Source organism: Phoenix dactylifera, chromosome 4 (assembly GCF_051530095.1).
Source record: "Phoenix dactylifera cultivar Ajwa chromosome 4, Ajwa_hap1_PhDact_Kaust_v1.1, whole genome shotgun sequence".
Lineage (NCBI taxonomy): Eukaryota > Viridiplantae > Streptophyta > Magnoliopsida > Arecales > Arecaceae > Phoenix > Phoenix dactylifera.
Genome location: NC_143193.1, coordinates 47,919,773 through 47,939,961, shown reverse-complemented (window position 1 = coordinate 47,939,961; position 20,189 = coordinate 47,919,773). Strand labels below are relative to the sequence as shown.

The following is a 20,189-nucleotide window of genomic DNA, read 5'->3' as shown; positions in this document are numbered from 1 at the left end:
TGGTGCCACTTTGAGATCCGTGCAAATAATATTTTGAGAACTATATAAATTGATGATCATTGTGGATACATGCAAAAGTTGCAGCTCATGTCCCTCCTGTAACACCAAAAACCTCTACTTTTATTAGTATTTCATCTTATGTGCGCATCATTAAAATACGTTAATTTTTTTTAATTTTTATTATATTTTTAATTTATAATTAAACTTAGAAGTGAAAGTGCGACCACGAATGATTCTATTTTTTTCTACTTTGTCCAATCGTAATCTTATTATTTTACATAATATATTCTTCTACTGTATTTGCGCATGTATATCAAAATATTATTATTTGAAGATTATTTTATAAAATAATTAGTGTTTTATATTTATTATACGCCATTCGTTTTCTATCTCGCCTAGCGTGCCGTACGAAATGCCACGTGGCAATAAATGAAGGAAATCCCACGATAGTTAAATTCCATCGGTCGGAGTATGATACCCCGTCGCCGAAACTACTTATAAAAACACGATAGTTCGAAAGCGCCTTCCGGCTCGGTCCCCTTTCTCTCTCTTCCCCATTCGTCTTCTCCCTTTTCTCCTCTCCTTTCTTCTCTTCTGTCTTTTGCTCGCTTTTGGGAACCCTAAGGAGGTCTTCAAGCGCAGCGACCTCGCTTCTTGCGGCGGTTCTGGGAGGCGTAGGGCGGGGGTACCATTGCTTCTTCATCGTCATCTGCGGTCCTTGCGATCTATATGCTGCATCTGATGCAAGTAAGATTCTCCGATTCTTTATTTTTCCTGGATTTTCTTGTTGTCACTTTGTCTAACTTGGATTTCTTTTGGTTTTGTGGTGTTATTGGGATTTGATTGTTGGATAACTTTTTTTCACTTGAAAGAAAGTCGATTCTTGGATTTAGATTACTTTGGTCGCTCTTGATTTCTTTGGAAGAGGACAAGGTTGTTAGGGTTTTTTTTTGGGACAGGGTTGGTTGGGATTGAACGGGTATTTGAGGTATGACCTGGTATTGGGATATGTTTCCATGTTTTGTTACTTTGAATAATGTGTCTTCAACAAAGAAAATTTCTTTCACAGCATTAACACACCGTAATAATATGTATCTTTCCAATGTTTTATTTTTGTTGTTGCAAACTCTGTTCTTGTTACCTAATTTGTAGACAAAGCGAATGATTGGATCAGAAGCTGAACTGTTTCCCGGACATTGGAAGGAAAGTTAGAGAGATGTTGTCATGTTGACCCTTTCATCTCCTTGTTTGCATATAGCCAAACTCACAAGGAATATGTGGATTTGGCGCGACCTTCTTGTTCCCATCCAGTGCCCAACCTTTCCAAAAAGATGACATCTATAAATTCAAAGATGCCACTCGCTCAACAATTTAACCACTTAACCATATGTACACCTCTCTCGACGCCTGTCCTCTAAGGGTGCTGTCCATAAACCTCGTCTACTTTGCTCATTTCTAACTCTATTTTTTGCCAGTTATGTGCAAATATCTTAGATTCTTTGCCATGATTTGTTCTGATGAGTAAGGCTATCCAAAAAAAAAAGGATTTGTTCTATGAGCATGTGCTAAACTGGGATTTAGCTTTACCATATCACTAAATGAACCAAGCAAAAACTAGACTTGCTACCACTCAATTAAGTTCAAAGTAGAAATAAATAAATATTTTTATACAATATATGTTTATCTAGAATACTTATTTTTTATTTTAATAATTATGTATAAATATATTGTTACTAAAAAATTATTTTACAGTACAATTATTATTGACTAACACAGGTTGCACATAAAAGTATCTGCTTCTACTATAGTTTTTGAAATATAATGGTGAAAATCTGCTTGAAGTTTATATATGAAGATTGTGGGTAGGGCCGCAAGTGGATTGGATTGATCCTCTTTGTGAAACGAAAATAACTTCATCCAAATCAAACTAAATTTAGATGGATCAACGGATCAAGTTTGGACAGAAAAATATGAATCATCTTAAACATAGATTGAATTTGGATCGGTAAATTGGAAGCAGTGCAGTTGACACGTCACGGCTTTAGAGGTCTCTTAACTTCTTCAACCGGATCGGCCGGCTCAAATTGCGGTTTTTGAGAAATAATTTCTTTTATTCCTTCCCATGAACAAAAATTAATTTTTTATTATAAGTTCCTGGATCCGGATTCATTTAGGATCCGGTCCAAAATCCAAACCCTTCTTGTAGCTATTCCCCCATTTTCCGCACCGTAGTCTCTCCATCCCTCTTGCTTCCTAGGCCCTAGTGTGCAGGTTTTGGCCCCCTTTCCTCCTCTCCGGTGGCTTTCTCGACTCCAAACTCTCGGCTTATATCCCAGTAAATCCTGCCCAACTTCGACGATCTCTCCCTTCTAACCACATCTTCTTTTGATTCTAATAATCGGCGAGAAGAGGAACCTCTAATCTTTTATCATCACCAAGAAGTTTATCCCAATATTATTTAAGGAATTCTTTTTTAATCTAAAACGATTAAAGAAGAAAAAGAACTGTACACGTGCTGTATAGATCACTCGGTCTAGCAAAAAAAGAAGAAAAAGAAAAGAAAACTTGAGCTATGAGAAATTTCATCTACTTGTTTTCTAATGCAGAATTTTTATCATCTTATGATAATCTTTCAGCTCTTGGTATCTTGATGTCACCTTCTTCACTCTCTTCCTCTTATATAACGGCTAAATTATAATTAATGAGGCATTTCATGTACCTTAATTTTAATGTTAGAATGCTGTATCTTGGGAAGTTCAACCAAAAATGTGGTCTTTGATATGTGCTGTTTTATAGAAACTAGTTTGATTTAGTATTGAGTTGGTAGGTAGATTGTGTGATGAATTTCCCTAATTAATCTCTACTTCAGAGGAGCTATTAGTGCTGTCCACATTAGCCATCATGGGAGGCCATTGCTTGTGGGATGGAATGCTCTCGCCAAATGACTTCATTGCTTCTGCAGATGATCTTGCCAAGAAATGGAAGGCGATCAACCCAAATCTTCCCCAGTGGGCATGGATTCCTTGTCGGAGAATGGGTGTTTCATGTAATGTCAGTGATTCTCTCGCTTGGAAATGCCTACTTTTTTATATTGTTATTGAATATTTCATTGCTTAACCTAAACTGTGGTCTTTTTTGTAAATATACTCAGGCAGAGGGATACTTAGCACTTGAGAACATGAATCAGCTAAGCGCAAGCGAGGTGTAAATTGTTGCTTACAACAAAGAAAATTTTAGCTTGCAATCTAATCTTATTAGAATTTTTTTCTCTTCAGGCACTTACTGATGATGAAAACTACTCTGCAGAAGAAGAGCCATTTGACAATGCTACCTTGGTATACTTTGATGCGTCATTCTCTCCATGTTCCTTTTTGTTATGCCCTTTACCTGGTTTTACCTTAAATGTATATTTGGAGATGTACATGTGCTGTTTGGTTTGTAATTGCTGCGTATTTCGGTGCAGATCTTTTTTGCTAAGTTAGCATTGTGCCTTGAATAAATGGTGGATTGCTACTGATTATATGTTAGCAGAGAATTGATCTTATCTTTCACCTCTTTCACCATTTCTTGTATCATAAAATTCTGTAATTTTAAATCTTGCTATATTTCTTGTAGGGACCTGTTTCTTTGGCATTCACTGCATCTCATTTACTTGGATACCAGTTAGCATCCTCTGTCCTTTGCTTATTATTCTTGCACTTATCAATGTTTGCATCATGTTTGTATTCTGTCTGCTAGGTCCAGAGCTACAATGATGACATGCACATTTATGATTTTCACATAGTGTATAGCTTTTCTTACCGGGTTCCTGTACTCTATTTCCGTGGATATCGATGCGGTACGTGTTTTATAGACTTTATTGTGCAAAGTTTTTGCATGTATTTCCGAACTGAGATGTTTGGCTGGCTTACTTCTGTAGATGGCCATCCTTTGCTCTTATGCGACATCGAAAGAGACCTTCCTCCATACTCTCTGAAAATCCAGAATGAATCAAAGTGGACATTCATGACCCAGGAGGTACATGCACTTCTTTTCATGGTTCCTTGGATTGAGAATTTCTTAGTTTGTAAAATGCTTCCTGGAAAATATCAAATAAGCTAAAGTTGAGCAAAAAATAAAATCGATGCAGATCAGGCTAGCAATGAAAATTTATCAATGTAGTCTTAAGTGATAGCAGTTCCTACAACATCCAAGAATTACGGACCAATAAATTCAGATAGCATAGGAATATCTGCAGATTCCTCTTCCATTTGGCACTTCACCGTCTGAAGATTTGATACTCTTAAGAGTTCTTGCTTCCTTTACACATTTCTGTTAGCCATTTTTGTTAATTGAAGTGTTAATTTGAAATTTCATGAGATCCAGAATTGAACCAAGATTTTCAGCACTCACCTGAATCTCTTCTTTTTGCTTTAAAAAACAATTGTGAACTTTTTGTGCAGGAACATCCCTACTTACGTCGTCCATGGTACACTTTACACCCCTGTGGAACCAGTGATTGGATGAAGTTGCTGCTAGGAAGCGATCTGCCATCAAAAAACCCTGATATGCTGCACTACTTATCGGCATGGTTGTCTGTGGTTGGCCAGACAGTTGGATTGAGGATTCCCTTGGAACTGCATAATAAGTCCATCTAGGATGTTTTTGCACATCTTTTGCATGTAGAGGTTAAGAATTTTTTGCATAGAAGTTGTGGCCATCATAATTACGGCGATGCTCAAATCATCTTCTCTCTGAAAAGTTCAGACTAATGGAATTATTTATTTTTTGTGGTGAAGTCCTATTGTATAAATTCACCAACCAATGTAAAACTATCTTTTGCTTTTATGAGAATCTTGTAAAGTTTTTACTGATAAGAGAGTGGTCTTTTCATATGAGAGAGGGTGTTGAGAGAGGGTGCTGAGAGTGTGGCAACAATTGCATATTGAATAGGAAAAAGAAAATTCTTAATCGGACTTATATACTCATGAGTTCATCCATCTACTAGCTTAAGTTTTTAGGTTATATTTCAACATTTACATTTACAAACTATAGCTTAAGCTTTGGATAACTCTAAATAAATCTCTAGGGAATAAAAATATCATATAATATAATATGTAATCGTTGATACGTCAATATTAATATTAATATAATGATATTATTGAATAGTAATAATATTACTATTAGTAATGTTAATGTTAACAGTAAATTATACTAATATTATGATGTCACTATAATAATTATCTAATAATACGATATATAAATTAGATAATGTAATATGCATTATACATAATATTATATAATTTATAATTATGTGAACTATGAAACTATAATAATATAATATGGTTATTAGTTAATATTTTTCATAGTACAAGAATATCAAAATTAATCTTATGACAATATTTTAATCTTCTAGAATATTATATAATTAATGTCAGAAAATAAAATCATATTATAAGTAATGATATATCATACAATATAATATATTAAATTATATTTATTTCCTATTATATTATTATACAATTAATATATGTATACTAGTATAATATAATAATGCATAATATTATTGACATCAATATCATAAAAAATGAATATTAGAAATATACTATATATAGATATATGTTATAATAATAAATATAATATTTATACTAATATATTCTGTTATCAATATTATGCTAATATAGTAACATTATATTTACAGTATTACATTAAGATAATATAAGAATATAGTATTATCAAAATATTATAATATTATAAAAAAATTAAATATTAATATAGTATCAAGATAATATTATATTGCAGTATATTATATTGATATTAATATATTTTAATAATAATATAATAATATAATATATAAGCACATATCCAAGGTTGGGGAAAATGATAGCCAAGTCCTTGGATATGGTTTTACCTTTTTTATTAGGAATCTAATGTCAATAGGAATTAGCATTCGCATCTAAATGAATTACCAAACATGGGAATCTAATATCCGTTCCTGTCTTCTTCCTAGCAACAAACATGCCTCAAGGTGTTAATATCATTGAATTTTCAGGGGGAATTTTCAAGGGGAAGAAGATGCACATAGGGGATGGCAGAACTCAGAGTGCAAATCGACCAACAGTAATATGTGAGATAGGCTTTGTTGAAATCCTTCCATCAAAAAAGCTCTAAATGCTGTTGCATAAGGTGCTGCCACACTTCTCTGAACAAAAGATATGACATTGGCATAGAGGGATTAATAACTAGGTATTACCTTAATGAGAACTTCGGATACCGGCTAAATGGCATGTGTCACCTTATAGAGTCCTGGATCAAGCGTCAGGTGTTCCACAAAATTAGAAGAGAGAAAGTATACATTGTCTCTATCAGAAAATCCCAGAAAGTAATTAATTATCAGAGGGCATTTGTTTGCATATTGGGATGCCATAGAAACTTATGCTTCTAGGGGATCCTAGGATTGGAGGAACCATCCTTAACCAACACTCTCAAAGTAATCAACTAATATAATGGACAGAAAAGTGCAATCGCAACTAATGTCCAATACAGGGAAAATAAACTAATTATAGTTGATTCGTTTAAAGGCACAGTGAAATGGGAACGACAATATGTTTTGCTGCTTCAATATGCTTTAGAGCTGCAAGTTACTGGTGAGAAATAAGGTTAGAAGAACTCGAGGAAGTTTCCCCGGCAATAATGAGAGGATTATTACTTAGCAGGAAAACTGTAACCTCACTGAAACTTCTGCCAAGACCACAAACTTGGATATAGCATGACTGAGCAGTGCATTGTTTAGAAATCCATTCACCCCATTTCAGGCTATCATAAACATAAAAATCAGCCTTGTCATAAACATTTTGGGCCAATCATGTCCTAACCATAACCATCAAACCACATTACAATCTCATATCAATAAGCAATATTGAATTGGAATGATCTAAGTAATGTTGTTAAATAACAAACGTTGTTACATATCTTAACATTGTGGCAAACAAATAAGCCATATCATTACAAGTTTACAACAGTTGGTAACATTGCATTGTATTCTGGTTGAATATGTTAAACTCGCTGTAACTTTGAGATTGTTAAGAAGAAAGACCCTCCCCAGCTTTTCTTTGAGAATTTTAGCCATCCCACAGGTAGGTGACTTGTCATCTTTCAGATGCAACAGAGAAAATTATTAACATGTTTAGGTCATGCTGTCTCCTTGGATATTCTCTGAAAGCAAACCAGGAATTCAGTGTTTCCTTCAGCGCCCTTTATAGGAGACTCCATCCAACCTTTGGCACAGAATCCAAAATCTTCAACACCCTTAATTATCCTCTCGAGAACCTGTAGTCAGGAACCAGATCAAAGTGTCAGCTTGCTGAGATGAATGACATACTTTCAAGCTGTCAAACACAGCTATCAAAACCATGACAATAGCTTGTATATAAAACAAAAAAAAACAAAAAAAGCAATAGTTTAGCTGTTTGGAAGCCCAACCGCAGGTCTGCTTGTTGTCTCCTCAACACTGTTGGGAGTTGTTAAGCAGATAGGATCGGGTAAAGAGAAATTTGAAGGATCACCAGTAGCTGATGCACCCAAATCCCTAAAACATTCTGATAATGGGATCTACACTGGCTGACCCTTCAAATCCATCCACCTCATCACTTCCATTCAAGGCTTCATAAAATTAGCACGAGATATTGTATGAACAGCCTAATGCAGAGCAAAAAGAAGCCAATGAAACATTAAAGAAATCGAGGTTGGGTCATATATCTGCAATAAATAGCATCTTGGTCAAGGATTTGGTACTGTGACCCATGACAATCTGTGCCAAGCTCCCGCCATTATGGAGTTTGAGAGGGTCAGGCATCCGCAGCCTTACCCTCTGTGCAGAGAATCTACTTCCATGTTTCCAACCAATGACCTCTAGGTTATGCCAAGGCTCACCCTCAATGTCACCAGCATGTAGCACTTGAAAAATCTTAATCTTGAAAATCCATCATATAATTCATTTATACTGGATCATTTTAGCAAGAACTTTGTATGTTTCACATTACTGTATTTAATATCAGAGCCTCGGCAAGCTATGCATATATTTATCAGCAATATGAAAGCCAAGTCACCAGGCACAGATTTCTATCAAGAAATATCTACACAGAAGCCTTATTATGTTTTGACATGATTCTAAAAGCCATTGAGTGTTGTTTTACGAGCTTAACTCTCAGATATCAAGTATAGATTAATAGAGGTGTAGGCTTAGAAATTTTTCAAGAAGTACGAGATTTTCCATCATAAACATTTCAAAAACCTAAGGTCTGCAATTGCCCAATGTTGCAAGTGAAGGAAGTGATCTTCAGCAATTTTTGTGCTGGCATGATCAGGGCCTTAAGTCTGCACCAAGACTCAGAATTCAAAAACCACCTGGTTGAGAGATGATAATCTTAATTAGTTTTACATTTGAATGCATTGGCATGCTGAAGGATGATAAAGATTAAAAGAACAGTGAATGTAGCAAAACAGTAAAGGCAGCTGCCAGGAGGAGGTCAGAGCTGTAGCTTATCATCCTAGATTTTTCAACTTCAACTGTGATAGGAAAAGGCTACATACTTCTTGATGTACCAGAGGATCTCTCACAATTCCACCTCCTCCCACCTGAAAAAGACCAAAAAAAGAGGACTTTCAGAAACAAGGAAACATTCTAATTTGCATTAATCAACAAAAATATGAAGAGATGAGACTGCATGGGTATTTAAAGTTGAAAAACCAAGTCTCTTATTGAAACTCCTGTCCACCACAATAAACTATTTCATAAACATCCAGACAGGCCTAAATTAAGAGTGTCATTATGATCGTACAGATTTAAGTAGCTCTGGTATCATAGTGCAGAAGAGGAATTGTTTTGGCTGAAAGTTCAATCAAGCAGAACTTAATTCCAAGTAAAAGAATAGAATAACTTTAGGTTTCTAACAGATGCAATATCACACATTAGCATATACACATTAGGTCATTTTTTGCAGGTTCTCAGAATTCAATTTTAGGAATTTCACCAGCGTTTGTTCTACCAATTCTAAACCATTTAGAGAACTGTCATATGATTTAAGGATCTTAGAATTGCAAACCTGTGATCTACGAGCCTCAAACTGAGGCTTAACCAGTGTTAGCAATGTAGACTCCATCTTCATAACATCGACTACAGCAGGCATCACCTACATTCATGCACATAACAATTATGCAAGCTAAATTAGGATACATTAAGATAACATTCAGAATTTCAAATTAATAATCAGAGAGATTGTCTAAACTTATAAACAGATGTTCATGGTCAGATATGTTCTTCTAAGTCTCATTCTAACCATGAAGAATTCAAGCAGAAAAGACAACGATTAGCATGATGTACCATTTGATTTTAGGTCATGGAAAATCGCAAAAGAAAGGGGAAAAGGGAGAAGGGGTTATATTGCACAAAATCAAAAACAGGTAATGCCACCTACATATTGAAAAAAATAAGAGAAAATCAATTTCAAGCTCTATGCCCCTATAGCTATTACCAAAATACTCAAGCTCTAGGCCCCTTTAGTTATCATGTCTCTAAAGCTTAAACGTATAATATGTAAGCTAATATAAGAGTAATTTCAATATTCGTAAGAGCATAGGATATAGAATTAAGTAAACACAACAAAAGAGTACAGACTTCTCCATGAAATGCATTATTCTTTGCATCTAAATAGTGTATGAAAATCTCTGAACAGTTTTAAGCAAGCCCTCTGAAGCCAGATATTTTCCTATGCATATTCAAAGAATTATAAACTGAAAGGCAGCCAAATGGAGAACTTAGAGCAATATGATATTAGTGCTTTTCCTTCCTTTTGCAGCGATTAGTCATGACTCCAACCTATTCCGTATCTGCTCCGATGCAGACATGGCATCCATCATCAATCATGATCTACTCAATTGTTGATGCTGCTTATATCAGCACCTAGGTCATCTCTCTTTGTTTTCTGCACTGATATTTGTTCAAATTAACAAATCAAATGCCACATCAAAGATCATGTATTTGGCCCCAAATTTCCTGTCAAGTTTTTTTTTTTAACTATCTGCCCGGCATGTCATAGGCAAAAATTGTCATAAATATCGACATGCATCAGCTGAAACAGTCCTTGAAGATAGCAAGTGGCAATATATTCTCTTCCACCAGACAATTGAGAACAAATGAATATTCAAGAGCACAGTCGAAAGCAGCCCATTCTCCAAAGGAATTGGAAAGTGCAAGGCACCCACGTTTCCATGTGAGACATTAAGATTATCACAGCTGAGATCTGCTGATAGTCCTTGACCTCCAGGAACCTGAATAATCATATGTGCATTACAGATAACAGTTCTCAATACTAAACATATTGGAGTCTCTCCAAGTGGATTCCACAAGAAAGATAGACAGGTAGTATCATTCCATAATAACTCTGCCTGAAGGGAATTACATACATGTTCCAAGACTTGGGCAATCATCAATAACATATGAGATGACTTAGGTGCACCCATCATCATCAAATGTGCTACATGGTAAGCTTGCAACACAAGAAATATAATCACTAATTCATCCTGGTACAATGGTAGCACATGTTTAAAAATGATATTTAGACATATCACATGACCACGAAGATCCCATCATTATCCCATCTATAGCTTTTAGAAAAACAAGTTTGAGAAAAAGGTACCTTAACTATTCCAAGCCTCCACCACAAGCACTTGCTCGGAAGGTATCACCCCTTACCACTTGGGCAAGGGAACAGGTTTGACTCCGATTGGAGTCAACCCCCAAGGAGACAGGTGGGTAGATATAGGGTAGAAATGGTGGGGATTAGCCCCTCCTAAGCTCCAAAAAAAAAGTCCGAATTTCTACATCCATGTACCATTTATTACCCTTACAAATTTTACCTAGCATAGTTGAAATTTAATAATCTCTATGTTTTCATTTACCCTTCTCTTAAGTCCCAGATAACAAAATATTGTCAAATCCCAATCCATAATGAGACTTGCACCTTTGGAGATATAGATATGTAGAAAGGGGGACAGGTATGTAGAAAGCATTCTTTAAAAGAGGAACAAGAGGAAGCATTCAGCAGTAACATAATGCAAAATTACATGGCATTTGGCTTGTCATTATCCAAAAGCATACCAGAAGTATAGAAATGAAAGATAGGTCCAAAGTCACCACATCAACTTGTTGTGGTAGCCCTGGAAGATATCTTAAATTTGTTCTTTCAATTACACAGACACGTTCATCTCGACGAATTTTATCAGCCACCTACAAAATCATTAGGACATTAGATACAATGAAAGTGTACACCACAAGAACTAACCAGCAGGTACTGGTACAAATCAAATCATTGTTAAGCAACCATATATCAGATGCTGTTAGAACATGATAATGGAGCATCCCTCAAACAAAATCAAATGCCACAAAAATAACAGGATTTCTACTTTCTCAGAATACAATCAGATAATTGGTCAGGTTCAACTGAGTAATGCAATCGATCTTTTAATCCATTTTTCAAAAAAATAAAATCATCATATTATTAAAGGGAGGAGAAGCTATAACATTACAAAAAATTAAATTCCTTGTAGAAATTATATGCCAAAGTTCTAGGTGATATTTGGAATTCCTTAATGTCCATCACTTATCCATTGGTTTCTTTCATACAGAGAAGTCATCTGATATCTTTCCTTGCATTGACAAATGACTTAACAAAATACAGCTAATTGATTGACTGCAACACACACAAGAAGAAGAAGAGATACCATCAGTTTTTCAAAAAAGATTAGAAAGCTGAATATACAACTAAGATTTAAAGGTATAATCAAAATGCGATAAAGCAAACTTTATAATGGTTAGATGATGGTCATCAAACTTTATCATCAAACTGCAAGAAGACAACCCATGATTAAAGTTTGACGATGGCCACTTAATAGTGCCATAGGTCAATTAAAGGCAGTAATAGCATGGCAGTCATTCTAAAAAGCTGCTACATTGACAGGTTCCACACCAAATGATTGTTGGAACCTTCATGAGCAGGCTGCAGCTCAAAACTCATGCTATTGCATCACCCATAGGGCAGATAAGCTTTACTAGAAGCATTTCCCATAACTCTAAACATTTTTACACATAAATCGAATGGCTTTTTCTGTCCAGTAGAATGAAATTCCAAATTTGCATTTCTGTAAATTAGCTAATCATTCACAAGTGGCCAGTCTTGGGCCTCTTGGCCATGAAAATGAGGTAATTTTACTTAGTCCTTAAAGTTCAGACTGTATTACTATAGCCCGAAAATTGATGATATTAAACATTAGCAATGCCTATCAAAGCAGAAAAGTAGGTATCAGTAAATTGCACTTAAAACTTTAGGTAGCATTTGGTAGGCTGAATAAATTTTGAAAGCTTATACTTTGCACTACGAAGGGATAGGACTTATACCATGGAATAGGCATTTTTTGGCATTTGATAAGGGATAAGTGCAGGGAAATAAAGCACATTAGATTTCCTTAGATTTTTGGATTATATCACAGAAACAATATCCTCCCACCTTTTGGTTGGATTAAAGAGTGGATAGGCTAAAAGGCAATTAAAGGGAATAAGTTTCCTCTAGTCCATGGTATATCTATATTCCGCCATTTTGGTGGAATAGAGTTATACCGTCTTGGCCCGCTCATACCCCCACACTGTATTAACTCTATTTCTTGGCCGCTTTATTTGCTGTTTGGCAGTATAATCATGAAATGAGGACCTTTTTGCCTTATTCCATGGGTTATACTGCCTGCCAAACATAGCATTACAGGGGGGATGTTGATTAAAAACAAGAAGAAACAAGTACAGCTGAAGCTACAATCTGAGAATGATCTAACTGAGTAGCAAGGCATCAACATAAAAAAGGAGTAATGGATGTTTAAGTAATGAGAAAGATAGGGAATAAAACTTTTCTATATTTAGGACACAATGGAATGGAAGCACACACTCTCAAAGCTCAACGACCGGTGGTGGGTTGAAACTTGCATATATTTGTGGCCATGAAGGAGCAAACTAAAATATAATTTCAGAAAAGCATATATAATGATATAGCGGACCATAACACAAGTTAGAACATAAGCACTTTGTATATACAGTGGACCACAAAGCTTTAACAGCTACCTGGTTGCATCATAGGTATTTTGTATCTACATAACACTAGTTAGAACATAAAATTTAATATAAACAACTTAAGAAGACATCGCTTAAAATACCAATATACAAAATTAACCTAAAAAATCTTGAAACAGCAATCATGTAGAACATAGCTGTTACAGCAATTATAGTGACATTGTAAAGGTAGCAATGCATGTAAGACAGCCATTGTAGGCATTGAAACTGTGTTATTTAAATCCAAGATAAAATGTTGAACATCAAAAAAATAATTATTTGAGAACAAATAAGCATACTTGTCCATAGCCAACATCAACGCCATACACATATGATGCACCATGCTGAAGCAAACAATCTGTAAAACCACCCGTGGACAACCCTGAATCAAGAGCTACTTTTCCAACAACATCCACACCAAATTGTTCAATAGCAGCCTCTAGTTTGTATCCTGCTCTGCATGAAAGGAAAATGAATCAGATCATAGAAAAACGCTAAGCAATACTTTTAGATTGCAACTAAAATATGAAATGGTAGATTGGCGGTTTCCATGAAAGCATCACCTACATACGTATTTTGGAACTTCAGCCTTTATCTCTACAATTGATTTCTCAGATACAGGTGTTCCAGCTTTGTTTACTACTCTTCCATCCACAAAAACTTTGCCTATAAAGAATATGAAAATAGGGAGGCCACGGTAACAAAATAAGGTGTCATATTTTAGACTGTAAGAAAAAATAGCAATGAGGCATCGAAAAGCCAACATGACAAAAAAAAGAGAGAGATTGTACCCATGAAATACCTATCAACATGGTTTTGCATTAAGTATTTACATACCTATGAATCAATATGCCCAAAAACTATACTTAGGAATCTCTATGATCAAAATCAGTTATGCACGCAAAATAGTTACAAGTTTTGATCAAGATATATGGTTTTGAAAGATTTCATCAAGGGTTGCCCATTTTGACAAAAAAGTTAATCACTATACTGCTCAGCAGTAAAGAAAACTGGAGGGCTCACTGAAACTCAAACCTTGTTCTACTAAATTCTTATTTTTCCATTTTATAGGAGGACAAGAAGAATGTGGTTTAAGGTTATGAGGATGGTTAATAAGCTTGTCTCCTTTTTTTTGACAATTTGGGCAGAAATAAAAAAAGTTATGATTATCGGAGTAAAAGATTACTGAATTTGTTTCTATCCCCAATGAGATCTGAGCTCACGGGACATTTAGTTTACATTGTTTTGCAACATCATAATGAAATCACCCAGCCTATCTAGCAAAATCCACAGGAGGTTGGGGTAGGGAATTTAGGTCGTACTAATAGTCTCCTCATGATTAAATTAACCTATTAATCCTCTCTTTTGACCTTCACAGGATTATGAAACTATAATTTTGCATTCCAACTCAGTTTTAATTGGGTAATTAGATCACAAGTCTTTGCCCTCATAGTGTTTTCCTGCGTTAATTTCTGCTTTTAAGGAAAGGTGGGAGCATACCACCATTAATAGACTAAGGTGGCATTTGGTTTCAAGAAAAAAGAAGAGATAATCCTCAAAATTGAAGAAAAGAAGGAAGAAAAAAATATTAAGCTTTTCTGGAGAAAGAAAAAGAAAATAATGTTAGCAGTGGTTGATGATGGTGGTGGTTGTTAAAACTAACTTATTTTGGTTTTGGAATGATATCTAGTCACTTTGATCCCTTCATGGTTCATAATTAATTGTTTAATTCAATCATGAGCATGATGATCCATTTAGTTTCTTCAATGCATAAAGTGAGGATCATGTCCTATCATCCTAGCCCACTTCAAGTAAGCATGCCATAAACATCATCATCATGTCTATCACTTCTCCGAGTCTAGTATTCTATCAATTCAAATTTCACTAGACTACTTGGTTAATCATGCCCACATAGCTAAACCTAAAAAAAACTATAATTAGTTATTAGCCTCCAATCCTCTTTAGAATGAATCCTTCAATAACACTGCTCAAATACCAAATTATGAAACTTGGGAAGTATGGGAATGGGCTTATTAGGTTTATAGTGTTAGTTAAAGATCATCAAAGGATATTGTATCATTCAAGCACATTATTACAGCTACCAACATGAGAAGAAACTAAGAATGTTTCGCATGAAGATAAATATAAAGAAAGGGTACAGACTACAGACAGATTGAGAAACAATGAGATGAGGTTTCAGATTAGGGAAATTAAATCAAAAACTGTGTCTCAGCCATAAAATACGAAAGATTTTTTTTTAAAAAAGAGAAAAAGATAAATAACACTACACATAAAAAGCAACTGCTTGCACATGCAAGTTCCATAATAGGCCTAGGATGTTTGCTGTTATGCATATGATGACTTAGATTTCAGATCTTTGGCAAGTAAATGAATGGAATATTAGGTAAAGAGAGAGCTACTACTTGTCATTAAGTAGCACACCTATAAAGCTATTGAAGTTAGGCAGTAATTTAAAAAAAAAAAAATAAGTAGAAGTTGCTGAGCAACTAACCTTGTATGATCCATGATTGAATGAATGTCCGGCTATATTGCTGGAACCTTTCAAGACATACCTCATCCAATCGCCTTCTCCTAAACAGGTGACAGTATTTGTTGCAATTTTGAGTTAAAAAAAGTACTTTTCAACATCATTATAACAATTGTACTGTAGTATAACTACAAAGACATGGGTTAAGCCTTTCTTGATTTGTAGCATACTTGATTACTGTGCAACTCGGCCGATAAAAGGATAAAGATGAAATTTGGAATTTTTTTACCATTTCCAGGGAATAACGGCAAGGTCGTGGGACTCATAAAATATCCCCTCCACCGAAAATTAACTTTTAGTTCCTAACCTAGAAGACTGTGCTCACCTTGAAGAAGGTCCCATTTGCTTCCTTTACTAAGCCTCAAATGTTACAGCATAGTACATATGCGAGTATGACAAGCACTTAATGAAAGATTTTAAAACCTTGTCCTCATCAATGAACCAAGAGCGACACCCTAATTTGTAAGGTCAACGCCAGATCCATACTGCAAACCAGAAAAAAGTGTCGAAATTCTTTCAAAATTCAGTCCTGCAACCTGTTAGAAACGAACAGTGCGGGCCTTTATTGGGTTATACAGATTTTCTGTTTCACTACAAAATTCCCACCTAAAAACATAAATTGTGCTTTGGATAGAAAATACGAGGAGGCAAACTAGTTTTTAATTATTTATTTTAAGAAGTAAAAGGATGATTTTACAATCTGCAAAGTCCAAAGTCCAAACGAGTTAATGATGATCTCAACTATAGTTTATTCAAAACTAGCAAGAATGAACAGATATTGTCCCATCTTCACCATAATTCTAAACCATTTAAAGATCCTCCTACCTAAACTATTTCGCCGAAAATTCATATAATTAATAAGGAGTTCAAACATCATCACAGAGAGAGAGAGAGGAATTAATAGGAAGCTTACTTCTTCGGCAGCTGAACCTTTTCCGCTTTTGCAACCGCATAGCTTCTGACATGACATAATGGCGATTGCCCATCTCCCCATGTCACTGAATTCAAAACGAGTATTATCAGAAAATTATCAAAAAAAAAAGCATAAATAGAATAGGAGATTAAAATAACAAAGAAAAGGAAAGAAAAACAAAGCTGCGCATGATTTCATCAGTTATCCAATGAAATAGTACTGTCCCACTAATTAGAAGAAAATTCATGAATCACGAATTAATAAATGAAAAGGAAAACCAGTGGAATCGTTGAGAAAGTTGAAGCAAACAGACTGCAGGGGCAAAATAACGAAGAAAAGTCTCCCAAAACCAAATGAAAGAAAAAAATGGAAACGAGGGTAAGGAAAGAAAGAGAATTGTACGCTGAAATCGCCGGTAGAAGCCGGATTTAATGGAGGAGAAGAGGAAGTGCGTGGCGGAAGAACGAGAGAGAGGGACGCTCGGAGCCATCTCTCTTGCTCCTCCGTTCTCCTATCCTGGTTTCCTTCGGTCGGCTCTCTCTGGCATTTGGGTTCCGTAAATCGCCATGTAAGGCTTAACCATCCTGTATGGACCCGGATCCAATTCGCATCCGCGCCCGACCCAGTAAGAGACAACCCGCACTTTTTTTTTATATATAATGAATACTCTTCTAAAAATTCAAATTTATGTGAATACCTTCTTAAAATTTATATTTATTTTTTTACCCTCATAAAACACTGGTTTTGCACAAATACTTCTAATATAATGATTTTTCTAACACCGTTAATAAAAACTATATTTATTTTAATTAAAAATAAAATAAAATTTTGAAATTACTTTTTTGTTTCCTATCGCGATCGTCATATAAATGTTTCTTTTTACACATCTATTTATTAAGAATATTTTAATCACTTTAATTTGAACTATTAATTTTTTAACGGTGTTAGATAGTGTAGGTACATACACAAAAATAAAAATAAAAAAAGTAGAATAGCAAAATAATTTTTTTATGAGGATATAAATGTAAATATTAATTTTAAAAGAATATTCATACAAAATTTGATATTTAGAAATTTTTTTTATTTGTGTTACCGGATCTGCGCGGTGGGTTAAATTGGTTAGATCGCGAACCGGCCAGATTGGTCGTCCAGACCGCCCACCGACTATAAATGATAAAATCGCGTGAATCTTCATTAAATCGGAGGCTCATCCCAACTGTTTCGATGTTTTTAATCACCATATGGTTTTTATTGTACCTATTTTTATGTTGAATATACGACTCATTCAAATAGGACGCACAAATCAGTTTTATTTTTGGATTTTTTGCATGGATACCCTTCTAAATATAGGATTCTGCGGAATACCCTTCTAAAATTAATATTTGCATGTATATCCTCGTAAAATATTTATTTTGCTATTCTATCTTTTTTATTCTTATTTTTTTATATATACCCATGCCATCTAATGCCGTGAAAAAATTAATGGATTTAAATTAAAATGACTAAAATATTCTTAATGGGTAGACGTGTAAATAAAAAATTTTATAAAGATATACAGATAAATAAAAATTTTACCATGCTTTGGGATAAGAATTTGGGCAAATCTAATAAACCATATCATAATTATGAGGTGCTGGGCGACCCGTGACTTGAAAGACTTGCAATTGACCACCAGTCAGAATAGGTGACCCATGACATACTAACTGAGTCCGTCTACAAGCCAAACCTTCTTCCAAAATCCAATTCCATTGCAGAAAACTGGCACATGACCCATATTTAGTTGAGTGTTCCCTCACTTTCTCCCTTCAAAAGTTAAAAGAAACAAAAACGAAAAAACAGAAGGAAAAAAAAAAAAGCCAGCTACCGAGACGCCAGAAGTATCAACAGTGTAATAGATCGAGAGAGAATCCTGACGGGCCGAGGTTCCTTTGGATTCTGTGAACCTATGCTTGTTGCTATCCTTCCACACTTGAACCCTACTCCCCTTAGGGCTTTTCCTCCTCATTGGCTGGCATTTCTCATCCCTTTAGAGAATAATAAGGCCATGGGAGCAAGCAAACAAGCTCCTAAGAAACCCATATCTCCTTCCTGTCTGCCTTGAAAACCCGCCATAAATTCACTTAAAAACGACCAATAGTACCACCACCCACACACAAAAAAAAAGAAGAGACTCTCTTGCTTGTTATCACAAAGCAAACTCATTTCTATGAGCTTTTGCTGGATTTTAGGTGGCTTTGTGCAGCCTTTATCCTGATTTTGTTTCTCTTTTTCTGTTTCCACCACCACCAACTCGATCAGTGCTGTTAAAGCCACCTACTTAGCATCATTTCTGGTCCTTAGACAAGCCACCTTCTTTCCAACTCAAACCAGCAGTCCTCTCTCTCTCTCCTCTCTCTCTCTCTCTCTCTCTCTCTCTCTCTCTCTCTCTCTCTTCTGGGCCCAAGAGATTCTGAAGCAGAGCACAGCTGTGTGGAGCTCCAGTCTTCTTCTTCTTCGTCTTCTGGCACAAGAACAGCTGTCTTCTGAAGCCGGGCACCGCAGGGCGGGGCAGGGCGGGCCGGGGTTGGGGCGGAGGGGAGGGAAGAGTAAGGATAATAACATCATTTTAAATTTTTATCTTATTTTTAATTAATATAAATATAATTTTTTTAATATAGTTAGAACAACCGTTATATTACAAATATTTGTACAATAACAGAGTTTTACGAGGGTATACATGCAAATATCAATTTTGAAAGGATATTCACGCAAAATTCGATATTTAAAAGGGTATTTCTGTAAAAAAACTCTTTATTTTTTGAATTACGGGCAAACTGGCAAACACGTTTAAACAACAATAAATGTAATATATAAAATATAAATGAATATAAAATAAAAAAAGAATTATATAGAAAGCATGAAAATTTATGCAGAAAGAAAGGAAAAGAATAAAATAAAAAAACAAAAAGATGTGGATCAAACAAGAAAAATTAAAATAAAAAAATAAAGTAAAATAAGCAAAAATAACTCTAGAAAGAATGCATAACTTACAACTACATAATCAGGACAAAACAATTAAATTGGTACTTTGGAATATAACAACATTAAAAAGTAAAAAATATATAAGAAATGGATAACAGAAATAGAATTAACATATAATTAAAAGATCGTGCAAAAATAGATATTTAAATAAAATATAAAATGCAAAATGGGAAAAATTAAATAGATACACAAAATATAAAATATAGACAAAAAGAAAAGTTTAAAGATGTAACAAAGATCAAAAGAATATATAGTAAATAAAAATTTTTATGAAATATCAATGTATATTTAAATAAAAAGTATGAAAAAGTAAATTTATAAGTGAGGACAAGAAGAGATAGAGAGCATTTACTTTGGGGTGGGCGAGGGGATCGGTGATTTGGGGGAGAACAAGAAGATCTGAATCCGTATTGGAGATAAAAAGGAAGGTAGTTGAAAGAGAGAATACATGAGATAATATATCTCAAATTTTTGGAATGTAAAGCTTATTCATATGAGAGATATGATTTTTTTATGTAAAGATAAAATTTAAAACAAAGATGTGACAAATAGAAATTTGAGAGATCCTTTTACAT

The 20,189-nt window shown here is 34.7% G+C and overlaps 2 protein-coding genes across 8 annotated transcripts; one reads left to right on the top strand and one right to left on the bottom strand.

The window, feature by feature from the left end:
- The first annotated feature begins 534 nt into the window (after nt 1–534).
- Nucleotides 535–4,856, top strand: ATG10 (autophagocytosis-associated family protein). 3 transcript variants are annotated; one of them, XM_008802994.6, is made up of 7 exons: nt 535–747; nt 2,870–3,051; nt 3,152–3,202; nt 3,276–3,335; nt 3,739–3,838; nt 3,920–4,017; nt 4,443–4,856. In XM_008802994.6, exons 2-7 carry the CDS (start codon nt 2,902–2,904, stop codon nt 4,635–4,637), a joined length of 654 nt encoding a protein of 217 aa, XP_008801216.2. In that variant the 5' UTR covers nt 535–747; nt 2,870–2,901; the 3' UTR covers nt 4,638–4,856. The 3 variants fall into 3 exon arrangements, with proteins under 3 accessions (XP_008801216.2, XP_026663702.2, XP_026663698.2); XM_026807901.4 differs by having other exon boundaries at nt 579–747; nt 2,963–3,046; XM_026807897.4 differs by having other exon boundaries at nt 579–747; nt 2,963–3,202.
- Nucleotides 4,857–6,880: 2,024 nt separating this feature from the next.
- LOC103715373 (bacterial hemolysin-like protein) lies at nt 6,881–17,159 on the bottom strand. 5 transcript variants are annotated; one of them, XR_015977291.2, is made up of 10 exons: nt 16,996–17,156; nt 16,594–16,678; nt 15,645–15,724; nt 13,696–13,798; nt 13,432–13,588; nt 11,138–11,266; nt 9,084–9,170; nt 8,572–8,616; nt 8,273–8,385; nt 7,169–7,308 (listed from the first exon to the last, which is right to left on the bottom strand). XR_015977291.2 is itself a non-coding variant. In XM_089930220.1 (9 exons), exons 2-9 carry the CDS (start codon nt 16,020–16,022, stop codon nt 7,171–7,173), a joined length of 756 nt encoding a protein of 251 aa, XP_089786346.1. In that variant the 5' UTR covers nt 16,023–16,216; nt 16,594–17,159; the 3' UTR covers nt 6,881–7,170. The 5 variants fall into 5 exon arrangements, 4 of the variants coding, with proteins under 4 accessions (XP_089786346.1, XP_089786347.1, XP_038989577.1 ...); XM_089930220.1 differs by lacking the exon at nt 8,273–8,385 and adding an exon at nt 16,006–16,216 and having other exon boundaries at nt 6,881–7,308; nt 16,594–17,159; XM_089930221.1 differs by lacking the exon at nt 8,273–8,385 and adding an exon at nt 16,104–16,216 and having other exon boundaries at nt 6,881–7,308; nt 16,594–17,159.
- Nucleotides 17,160–20,189: the final 3,030 nt, after the last annotated feature.